The sequence below is a fragment of the Gobius niger genome (assembly GCF_951799975.1).
Source record: "Gobius niger genome assembly, chromosome: 1".
NCBI lineage: Eukaryota > Metazoa > Chordata > Actinopteri > Gobiiformes > Gobiidae > Gobius > Gobius niger.
This window is the reverse complement of record NC_136852.1, coordinates 3,359,206-3,371,823: the sequence shown is the minus strand read 5'-3', so window position 1 is coordinate 3,371,823 and position 12,618 is coordinate 3,359,206. Positions and strand designations below refer to the sequence as shown.

Genomic DNA, 12,618 nt, shown 5'->3' with positions numbered 1-12,618 from the left:
CTGAACCTGGAGGCTTATACAACGGTGCGGTTCCCCACTCACCTGCACCATAACTGGGACAGGTGCAAACCCCATCGCTGTCTTCCTCCATCTTGCTTCAGGAGCAAAATAAATGAGTTTAAGGCTGAAATATTATGGAGGGACAAAGCAAAGCGCGGGTTAAACTCATCAAAATCATCCTCAAGCGATTTACCACAGACCCAGCTCTGGCACACTCATATGGCTTTTCCACCAAGGGGCTGGTTCCGGGCCGGTTCGGAGCCGGTTCAGAGCCGGTGCTGGTGCCGGTTCGGTGCTGCGTTAACTTGGTTTTCCACCAGTGTAGAGCCAGCGTGGTGCTGCGTAGTGACGCTTACGCGCAAACCCCCATTGCCATAGCAACGCACCCGGAAGCCAGTAGTCACATCAAACATGGATAACAACAACAACTTACTTCTTCCGCTTCTGGCTGCGCAAATACACAAAAACATCCAGAGAAGTGCATTTGCTGCGCTTCGTGACGGCAGAAGGAGGTTGCGATCAAGAAGAGCGGTAAATGGCTTCGCTTTCACTTTCATTTCTTGCCAAATGGACAAGGTACAACGTTACATTTACAGTTGCGTGCGCGACTTTACCTTACAGATTGTATTGTGGCTAAGGGCTAGAGGACGAAGGGCGCATGCTGTTTGGACGTATCCCCGCTCCTGCTATTGGTGGGATACCATCGTGCCAACGTTTACGCCAACGCAGTTCGTCCAAAACTTCAGAGTTAGCCGCGAGTCACTTGCGTTTATCACGGAGCAGGTTGGTCAACGCATGGCCAAGATTAACACAAACTACCGCCTGGCTCTACCCGTGAAGAAACGTGTGGCAATCGCGCTGTGGAAGCTGGCAACTGGAGGGGAATACAGAACAATCAGCCAACTTTTTGGGGTGGGCCTGAGTACTGTATTCAACTGTGTACAGGACTTTTGCAACGCAGCAATTCAAGATCTGTCACCCCAACACATCTCCACACCTGATGCTGCCAAATTGGTCGAGCTCGCCACATTCTTTAAGAACCGCTGGAGAGTGCCACAATGTGTTGGTGCCATAGATGGAAGCCACATCCCCATCATGGCACCTGAGGAGTACCCCCGTGACTATTTTAACAGGAAAGGCTGGCACTCCATTGTTCTACAGGCTGTTGTAGATGGGAAAGGGTTGTTTTGGGATGTGTGTGTGGGATTCCCTGGCAGTGTCCATGACGCACGAGTTCTCCGCCAGTCAGACCTGTGGGAACGTTTGGCTGATGGTGCTCTGTTGGGTCAAAACAAAATGAACATTTCCGGAGTCAGTGTTGGTCACTACCTCATAGGTGACCCAGCCTATCCCATGCTGACCTGGCTTATGAAGCCCTTTTCTGACACAGGACGCCTGACCCCTGAGCAACAGAACTACAACTACAGGCTGAGTGCTGCCCGCTCTGTGGTGGAGATGGCCTTTGGCAGGCTGAAGGGGCGATGGAGATGTCTCCTCAAAAGAAATGACTGCAAGCTGGAACTCTGCAAGAAGATGACACTGACTTGTTGCATTCTTCACAACATCTGTGAAGAGCATGGGGACAATTTCATGGAGGAGCATCCTGACAGGCAGCAGAACCATCAGCCCCCTATCCAGGCATTGCCAGATCACGGAGAGCCAGAGGGGGCAGACATAAGGGCTGCTTTAGTTACATACTTCAGCCGAAGAGAGGAGTAATGCGCGTCACTGATCAGTTTTTTTCTTACTTTTAAAAATGTATTTCTAAATAGTTTGGTAAAATTATATTTCTATTGTGATTTCTTTATACTTGGCTTGTTCTAATATTAACTTTATTTGTATTATGAGTGTGAGCGTGAGTGTGTGTATGTGTGTGTGTGTGAGTATTAAGAAGCAAATAGTTTGCAATTTAAATGATTGATGAGAATGTGTTAATACTGAGAATATTTTATGTAATAAAATGTGTTCATTTATTGCTATTGGTGATGTCCCTGCCACATTAAAGGCTTTTTTATTTCAGTCAGAGTGCCTCGGATCACCTCATTTTTAACACTGACATTTTATTGGCAAATAGATTTGTGAAGATGAAATATATACAATAAATATTGATTTGAAGAAAAATGTTGAGCCTAATATATACAGATTGTCATTAGCTTTTTGGTGATACAATAAGCAATACATAAGATTGGAAATGATTTTGTAGAAAAAAATAAATGTACATATTAAAACAAAATATCAACAATAAACAAACTATCTAATTATTTGTCAAAAAACAAAAAAGGCTTGCATATATACAGATTGTTATCTATTTAGATTGTGACTCCATAACAGCCACAATCCTTCCCATGAATCCAAGCAGAGCCGCTGAATCTGCCTCCATCCGTTGCATGCTCTGCCTGCTCATCTCGAAAAACTTCTCGTCTGATTTCTCCATGAATTCAAGAAGGTCATCTTGATCCCGCTTTCTCTTTCCTGTTCACAAACAAACAAAAATATGCATAATAATTAATTAGGTTGTTTTATGTAATTGAACTATGACATGAAGCTGAAATATTCTCACATCAAAATATACATAAACATTGTTTGTAAGAAAGACAGAATTGTGACTAGTCTGTCTCCAGAGTGGACAATTAAGGGAAGCATTTAAAATGTACAAAATGTAACCAGAGGTGTGGCAATGTCAAAAGAAGATTTAACATCCTTCATCTTAGTTAGAGGCCTTTTGTCTTTTGTTTATCATTGTTTTTCAAAAGTGTCAAACTACGTCGTCGTTCCAAACTGTGGTACATATACCACAGGTGGTCCTCAGGCTCATCTGTCATTTTATTAATTGTAATTTGCATAAATATATTACCAAAGGACATATATTTATCATTTGGGAATGCACAAGTTGTTGTTTTTTCTGGTTTAGACATGGATTTAAATCCGGTACAGTGAATAAAGAAAAAGCCTGCACAATTTCTCCAAAAGGACTGCATTTATTAAGACGTTTCGATCCAAGTGGACCGTTCTTTAAATCCAGTGCAGAAATAAACAGAGTTGGTTGTAGAAGCCAAAATATTGGCTCAACCAAGTAAGACGAAGAGTAACGTCACTTTAAAATTATTTTTCAATAGAAGTCAAAAGTACTGTGACAGAATACTCCTTACTTCAGAAAAGAATTCAGTGCATATACTTGAGTAAAAGCAATTAATAATACCATCGTGAGTCCAATTTAGGCTTCTTTAAAAAACATTTTAAACCTATTTTACTGCTTTAGTCTTGATTTTATCTTGATCTAGGCCTAGTGAGAAGACAGTCAAACTTTTTATGAAGTGGTATTTGGTGTGAAAAGTTTTGAGAACTAGAATGGGTGAACAAAGAATGATTTGCAGTTGTGTAAAAAGACAAATAGAACATCTCACCTCGTTTGTCCAGTGGTTCAGATGGTTGCCGTCTTCCGGGGACTTGTGAACAGCTTTGCTGAGGAGTTGGTGTCACTGCTGCCTCCTCATCTTCGACTTCATCCGGGAGTTCTGTACATAAATGCATTTTAATTATATTATGTGAGTTAGTCACGGTATGTGCATGTAGTTATTGATTACTCCACTAGAGGGGCGCACGACTGCATATAAACTCGACACACCAGTTTTGACGGGAGTTTTTAGGTCTGAATAACTTTTTTTTTATTTTTTATTGACCTGATATAACAAGGTGAGGCCAATTGAAAACCAATCCTCATTTACAAGGGCGACTTGGCCTTTGATAACCCCACATCTGAGCATAATGTTGGCCTGTTGCTGTCCTGGAAACTCGTTTTAAAATACTGTAGCCTAACACAAATACTAATACATAAATGCTTACTATAGTTTAGGAGAATAACAGTGTCTTTGGCTAAAATAAACGTGCTAATCGTCCCTGCTAGCTGACGCTGGCGCTGACCAAAACAAGTCTGAAAGCGTAGCGACATTGTAGCATGATGCAGTGACAGTAAAGGCAACTGTAGCATGTAAGAACAGCTGAGACATGACTTACCCAATTCAGCAGGACCCTGAGCGCTGTCATCGACCATAGCCTCCAGGATTGCCGTGGCCGAATTGAGCGCTCCAGTCGCGTTGCACGCAGGTCGATCCCCGAGTATTGCGTCCAGAACATCATAGTGTGGGCTTTTTCTTGGCCGGTGATTCCCACTCTTCCCAAATTCCCTCTTCATGTCCCGGTAGTCTTTTTTGAGCTTTTTCAGCTTGTTGACGAGCTGGTCCACGCTCCGCTCGTACCCAGCCGTTATCATTTGCCGTTGAATCTCCTCAAAGACCGGTTTGGTCCTAACAGCCCCCTCAAGTTTCCGCTGAATTTCAGCGGAGGACCACAAACCAAGGAGACAGTTGGTTTCCTCCACTGTCCACTGCTTTGGCTTCTCCATTTGTATTAAAAAATAGTCCGGAGACTTTAAAAATGCCGGGTGCCTGTTGTTTTCCTGGAAGAAAGCCACGCCCCCGGCACCTGACGTCACTAGTGCTCGTTTCTCGGTCCAGCTCTTAACTGGTGCTCACTCGGCACCAGTTTCTGGAACCGAGAGCCAGCATTTTTTGAGTGGAAAACGAAAGAACCGGTTCTGAAGCTGGAACCGGCCCGGAACCAGCACCAGCACCAGCTTGGTGGAAAAGCCCTATCAGAGCGCCTCCGACACCGAGGAGGGGTGGGGGGGAATGACAGGCCAAGGGTCAAGGTCAAGGTTTATTTATATAGCACATTTAAAAGCAGAGTACTGCCCCAAAGTGCTTTCCATATTCAGTGCAAAAATACAGACGCACAAAAAACATATTGCTTCAACAACGTACAAAAAATAAAAACTGCAGCATAATCAAATGTCTCGCTCAGCTTGGATTAAAAGCCAGTGCAAAGAGATGCGTTTTCAACAACGACTTGAAATTGTCAACAGTGGAGGCCATTCTGATTGGCAGAGGCAGAGAGTTCCAGAGTTTAGGGCCAGCAACAGCAAAGGCTCGATCTCCTCTGGTTTTTCGTTTGGACCGTGGGCTAAAGTCTAAGAGCAACTGGTCCAACGACCTCAGTGATCTGCCCGGAGTTTGCAAATTCAGAAAGTCTTTTAGGAACGAAGGTGCTGAGTCATGAAGAGAAAAGGGGGTTTTCCACTGGCAGACACTACACAGCCCAATGCCTGGTCACCCCAGGGCCAAACCGGTCTGACCAGGGATAAATTGTGGCATCGACCTCTGGCTGTGGCCAAAGCGCAGCACCGAGAGTAATGTGACGTGAACAGACGCCTCTGATTGGCCAGAGGACAGAGAGGACCGCCCTCACTATTAACCTGCAGGTCATACATTTAATATTCACAACATCATACTGCTGTTCTAAAAGGGGATTTTGCCAATATTGGTATTTAGCCACTGTTAGCACAGCTTTAGCACATGTTAGCATAACATTAGCATGTTGCTTCCCTTCGTAGTTTTTCTTTTAGCTGCTTCTTTCCTCTACTATTTGCATTGGCACCTCTGAATGATTCCATAAGCCCCACACAGAGGGCAGCATTTGTCCACATTTGTTCTCATCGCTTTTCTCAAAACCTTTAAAGCAGTACTAAGTAACGTGTTTACCTTAATAAATCCTTCCCGTGTCCCTGTGGGGGTAATACAAGTGTTTATGGGATGACTGGAGGGTCTTTCATCGCCCCCTGGTGTCTCTGGCCAGAAAACCATGTTTGCAACTTCACTGCCACCGGTCCGGAGAAAGCAATACACACTAATGGAATCACGAAGAAGAAGCTAACATGCTAACGGGCAAAGCTAACCGCGGGCTAACGTCACTTTAAACAGTATTTACAGCCAAGTTTGAGTGAAAAAAAAATATTTCCGTTGTATAATTGGATGCACAGTAACCCTCTCTCCCTTCGCCTTTCCTGTCTTACTCTCCAAGACAATTAATAAGTTAAAAAATCGTAACTTGCTACTACACCTGCAGTTGCGCTTATGGCCTCTAGGGGGAAGAGTTACTTAGTATTGCTTTAAAGGGATATTTCAGGACCTCATTTCCGAGTTATCCAGAGTGTTGCTGGTACCTGGAGATATTTTTTTTGTAATTCATGCAGTTCTTATGTTCGAAGAGTTTTGTGGTCCTCGGCTAGTGCAAGGCTAGTGCATTTCTATGGTATCAGCTAGCCTGCATTAAAAACAGTCTGACCCGCTCCACAGAGCACCTGAGGCAAATCACTTATAACACCAGACTAACCATATAAATGTATGTGTCCATAGAGTAATTTTAACCATTTTGCATTTAAAATACCTTATATTTGCGCAGCATCAGCTTCGTGGTTGTATAAGCTACGCGGCGGCGGAGTGATCTGCTAGAAAATAGTCCCTCAAAATGCGATCATTTTCAGTTTTATTCCAAAAATGGTTCTATGGACAACGACATTTATATGGTTAGTCAGGTGTTATAAGTGATTTGCCTCAGGTGCTCTGTGGAGCTGGTCACACGGTTTTTAATGCAGGCTATCTGATACCATAGACATGCGCTAGCCTTGCACTAGCCTAGCATCACGTAACTCTTCAAATATAAGAACTGCATGAATTACAAAAAAAATATCTCCAGAAATCAGCAACACTCTGGATAACTAGGAAATGAGGCCCTATGTCAAAAATCCTGAAATATCCCTTTAATGACGATCTGTACAGCTGCTCCTCTGGGGGCGCCGCCCACAACAACTGCAGTTGTGTCGTGTAGTGGAAACACAAGCGTGTACTGGGGAGAGTTGATTCCCACCAAAGCGAGTACATGGATTTTTTCGTACGCGGTAGAACCGTGCTCTCTCGGGAAGACTGAATACCGTAAATCCTCTAATACTGGCCTGTATTCCATTAGAGGCCGGGTCTCTGACAGAGGCCGGGTCTCTAACAGAGGCCGGGTCTCTAACAGAGGCCGGGTCTCTAACAGGGGCCGGGTTTGCGGCTGGCGGAGGCAAATTAAAGCCGGTCTCTAAAACAGGCCGGGCTTTTATTAGAAACTATAGCGGTAGAAATATTCCCCATGTTAGGAATTTGTCTCATACTGGTGTAAATGAAAACTCACGTGCAGGAAGTAAACAAACGGGAACCCGGGCCGATGGGGACGCTGCGGAGGAGCTGATCCGAGCGTAACTTTGACACAGATTTAGCCACTTTTCAAACCTCCTGTGACTATATTTGGAAACAGGGCAAGAAACAAATGTTGTGTGACCCTCCAGGGTTTTAATAAAGTCACCATCGCGTCTTTAAAGCACGTCCAGCTGCTCCGTGTGCAGGTCAGTCCCACGCCTCAAAATAACTCCTCCCATCAGCGCGAGCGTCTCGTCTTCTCTCGGGTCAGTCTCATGATCGATCACAAACACAAACGCTCCGTCTAAACTCGCCTTTTACACAAGATAACAACAAATAATCCGGTCTGTGGTAAAAACGAAACAGAAACCTGCAGTGACATGGATGTCAAAGCTCCGCTAACAGCAACGAAACACTTCCTGTTGTCCCGACAAAATAAAAGGCGTCAATGTTCCAGCCGCTGGGAGAGGGTTTGAAATGTTAATTAATAAATGAACCTAATATTTTAGGTGCAAATGGACACAAATCTCGTTTTTCTTCATTTTCCTGGTCGTCCGTTTTGCTCAAAGAGAAATAAAGGCCTGTCTCTAATTGTGGCCTGGTTCCAATAAAGGCCTGGTCCTAGATGCCCTTGAGTAAATAAAGGCCCCGGCCTATATTAGAGCATTTACGGTATGCAGGTTTAAATAATATAATAGAATTTATAAACTTCTTAACACAAGTTTTTTCTGAAGGATTTTTTCATATTGAATCTCTAGCTGATTTATTGAGGTATGAACTGCACCATTAATACTTACTCATAGCAAGCTTTCTTAGATCCAAATTCCCCTCTGACAAAATCATTTCTATGTATTTCATTTTCTCTCTTCATCTGCAGCGTCTCGAGCCGATGATGGTGATCGACCAATGAACAGCCCTGATTGTGAAAATTTTACTAGATGGGTTTAAGATGTCTCAGTTTGAGTATAATAATCCAAATTGTAGTTGTTTTGACTAGTTAAGATTTACTTGGGCATTTGACCTCGATTATTTCACTTGTTCTGAGAGGTTTCTGACTTGTTTCAATCATTTCGCCGTTATTTCAAGTAAATTTCTCTGCCAATGGGGTAAGAAAAATGGTCTTGTCCCGTTGGCAGTTTTACTTATTTCTTATTTCAAGCGAGATTTACCATAGAACGAGTCTGAAATGTCCTCAAACTGGCAAAATAATCTTGGTCAGATCAGGTAAAAGGTCTAAATGAGTGAAAACCCCTCAAAACGAGAAATGTTTCCTCAGTCCAAGTCATTTAAGCCAATGCTCGATATTTACTTTTTGTTGCGTAAACCAAATCTAATCGGTCAAACCCTCGTCAGAACAATCGCGTTTGGACGTTTCCTCTTCAGTGACAGAACCAGCGCGGTCTGTTATGAATTATTCAGATTGTGCTGTTGTTTCCGTCGTGTTGGAGTCTGTGGAGACTCGTCTGTCGCTCAGGCTGATCCTCATCGGGGCTTTTACAGAAAGTGAGCTCTGAACGCCGCTCCTGAGTGCACTTTACCACGGCCGATCGACAGAGAAGGGGCTGGAAAACGAGTGACTGACGGCCCCTCTCTCCCCCCTCTCTCCCCCCTCTCCCCCCTGTGTCTCTGCAGTGACGGATGTGGAGCTGAAGCGTCTGAAGGATGCGTTCAAACGGACCAGCGGCGTGTCCTGTTACATGAGCCAGCAGAGCTTCTACAGGGAGGTGCTGGGAGACGCCGTGCCGCTCAAAGTCGCAGAGGTGAGAGAAACGCAGGCAGATACGGCGTCATCAGGACCTAACCGCTGTGCCACATACACCCTATCACCAAATCACGAGTAATTTAATATTATAAATCAGGGGTGCCCAAATTTGGCCCGCCGAAACAATTCTGTTGGCCCCCCAGAGAGTGACCTACTTTTGCGCTGGTGTGGTTAAAACTAACTCTCTTCCATTCATTCTCAATGGTAAATATGGATGCAGTTCACTTTTTGACCACCAGCGTCAAATTGGGGGAGCTGTTTCACTCCTTTCGCAAAGTTAAGGAAACACTGTTGAGGCATTTTTTCATTTTGCCCTTGGAGACAAAAAATTTGGGCCCCCCTGTTACAAATACTCTTCGGTGCACAATACAGACACAACCAAAGTTCTGACTCCACTGAGCTGCTCTCACATTGGCTTCAGCAGCTCTTATAACGGGGGAGGCAAGTTTACATCATGGAGGCCGATTTGCATCATTGCCTAAACACCGAAGGGCTTAACCTCAACATTGTAGCCTAAAGTAAAGAACTATTCTCTACAAATGCCAGATCAGTGGTTGACTTTGGGACCCACCATTGCCCTCGGACGACGAGCCAAGGACCCAAATAAAACTAATTTGTCATATATAGTATAAAACAGGGGTAGGCAATTTGTCATCGTGGAGGCCGATTTTCAGCATTGCCAAAACACCCAAGGGCCGAACCTCAACATTGTAGCCTAAAGTAAAGAAGTATTCTCTACAAATACCAATGTTTTACATCAGTGGCATGGCATTGGGACCCAAATAAAACTGTAGTTTGTCATATATCGTATAAAATATTGTATTTTTCACACAAGTTGTTGTTGAACAAGCACTAGATTTCCCTTTAAGACTGAATATATGATCAAAACTACCCAATAACATTCATTTTAACAGACACAGTTAGTGTTTCCATGCAGTTTCAGATGGAAAATATTGAACATGACAAAAAAGCAACAAAATGTGACAAAAGAGTGACAAAAAATTAAACAAAAATAAAAAAAAAATGACAAAGTAAAAAAGAAAAGAAAAGTGACCTTAAAAAAAAAATCTGACAAATACAAAAAAGTTACAAAAACGTGACAAAAACTCAACAAAAAAGCGGCAGAGGTGCAAGAAAATAGCGATAGTGACGACAAAACGGCAACAACACAAGAAAAAACCTTGGATCAGTTTTGTAGTCCTTAGCTTTTAAATCATGCCCTGGCCTGTTAGGCTGTAAGCTCTCGAGTCACGAAGCCTTTAGATTTGGGTAATGCCAAACTGGAGAAAGCTGGAGGTTAAGAGGTTAAGGGATCGCGATGGAGTTTGGTCTCCCCCGGTAAACTAAAGCACTGACTCCACTGAGCCCCGTCTCTAACATCGTCCTCAGCCCTCTGCTTCGCTCCGCCATCTTGCTCCTTCCTCCCTTTCCCTCCTCCCGTCGCCACGGCAGCAGTTTCCCTAACAACAGAGGCGAGGAGGGATTTTCACATCGGCGTGACGTCCGAGCGCTGGTGACGGTGACGCATCAAAAGGAAAATCCCTCTTGAGAAACGTCAACGAAGTGTTTGCAGATGATCATGTAGATGCGAGACGAGAGGACGCTGTAATCCAAATATGGTCGTTTCCTTTGTGGGAGACGGCGGCGGATAAAGACGGGAGGAGAGATTTTACGATCATTCACGATTATCGAAATTAAGGAAGGAAATACAGAGAATTTCTCAAAATTTCCCTTTAGTTTTTGTCGCGACATAACAAACGCAGCTGTACATGATTCTTTTGGGACTCTTCCTTTGGTAACGTTATGCTGTTATGATGAAAACGGATACGATTTGATTATTTAACCTGCCGCTGCCGTCACACTATGGGCGATATGGCCAAAAAATAAACTTTAAAAAGTCTCCTGAATTAGGCCCATTAAGAAGACGTAACCCTTTATTTAAAAATGTCATTTCTGTGTTAGATTTTCCTCGTCTGCTCTGAAAAGTAAAACCTCTTAATAAGCCGTGGAGTTTTCAAAAGTGTTTTAGTTTTGTCATCTTCGATTCAAATATTTTTTATTGAGAAGCAAATCTTTTTACAGGTTGACCATTATTAAAGTTGCTGAATGCTTCATTTTATAGACATAAAAGAGACAAAAAGAAATAAATGTCAATGTCAATGTCAACTTTATTTGTATAGCACGTTTACAGCAACACTAGGTGCCCAAAGTGCTTCACATACAGGTACACAGTATAAAATAACAGTACAAAGCAACAAGAGAAGCACACACAATAGAGTTATAATACAGCTCAGCTTGAATTGAACGCCAACGCAAACAGATGTGTTTTAAAGGCCGTCTTAAAGGTTTCTATGGTCGGAGCAGCTCTGACGTTTAGGGGGAGACTGTTCCAGAGTTTGGGAGCAGCCACACTAAACGCTTGATCTCCTCGCGTCTTTAAACGGGATCTGGGCACGTTCAAAGACAGCTCACAATATTCAGACAAAAACTACATGTACAGACACATAACATGACTAAAACACCTCAAAAACAGACTTCAAGGAAAAAAAAAAAAAAAACTACCACCCCTCCCCCCAAACCCCACAGTGCTAGGTTTATCGTCTTCATGCCTCTGCTGTGATTGACGAGTGAGAGAAAGGCACCGGAGGAGAAACTCCAGCACGTGTAGGTCTTCAAATGAGGCATGTAGACTGTAACCTTTTAGATTTAGGTAAAGCTGAAGGCGGGGGTTAAGAGGATAAAGGGGGGGTATTATGCAAAATCGACTTTTTCAAGCTTTCCATCATGTTATTATGTCAGTCCCTCATTAAAAACATGGCTGAAGTGTTGCCATGGCACATTCACGTATTTTTGAGGAATCTGTAGAAACTCTGATGGCGGCCATTTTAGGGATAGGTTTGCCTGAGTCCTCCTAGGAACGCCCCCACCTCCTGGAGACGCCTCCGAGCTTTCGTCACCAGCCGAGTAACCAACCACTGCTCCTCAGCAGAACCCCCTCCCCACTGATGCCACAGACAGCGTGTGGAGGGGGCGTGTCGGAAAGGGTCAGAGGTTCTTAACCTCTTAACTCCCGCCTGAACCGAGAGTATTTTCTCCAGTTCAGTTTTACCCAAATCCTGTAGGCCAGTGTAACGAACGCCTCCTTTGAAAGATCTACAAAACTCATCTAAATGGATCTTTTTCCTCACGTCATCAGATTTTTTATCATTTTTTTGGGGGGGGGCTTTCAACTCATTTTTGGTAATTTTTTTGTCATTTTTTGTTCAATTTTTTGTCATTTTTTTGTCTTTTTTTGTCTTTTTTCATTTTTTTTGTCTTTTAAAAAAAAAAATTGTCTTGTCAATTTTTTGTCTTTTTTTGTCTTTTGTCTTTTTTTTCTCATTGTTTGTCTTTTTTTTGTCTTTTTTTGTCATTTTTTTGTCTTTTTTCATTTTTTTGGTCTTTTTGTTGTCAATTTTTTTCAATTTTTTGTCTTTTTTTGTCACATTTTTGGTCATTTTTTTGGTCATTATGTCATTTTTTGTCACATCTTCATCCTTGTTTTAGTCTCAGTTCTGTCGCTATTTTTCACACCTTTTTTCCAGAAGCTTTTGGACTGGGGTAATGCCAATCTGGAGAAAATGTGCTCGGTTCAGGTGGGAGTTAAGAGGTTAAAGAGACAGAGGCCTATTTCAAGACATTCACTACGGCCATTTTGAGAGAGCAATTTTATACAAGGCAGTTATTCTAATTTACTGCATTTACAGACCAACAGAAGGTTTGCTCATCATTGTAGTGTGATAT

The 12,618-nt window shown here is 43.0% G+C and overlaps 1 protein-coding gene across 2 annotated transcripts in view; it reads left to right on the top strand.

Moving 5' to 3' along the window:
• usp32 (ubiquitin specific peptidase 32) overlaps positions 1-12,618 on the top strand; it is a 93,508-nt gene that overhangs the window by 18,181 nt on the left and 62,709 nt on the right. For both annotated transcript variants that reach the window (XM_079573211.1, XM_079573212.1), the window contains exon 2: positions 8,706-8,833. In XM_079573211.1, the coding sequence (XP_079429337.1) occupies positions 8,706-8,833 (128 nt within the window). The remainder of the gene's footprint in view (positions 1-8,705; positions 8,834-12,618) is intronic.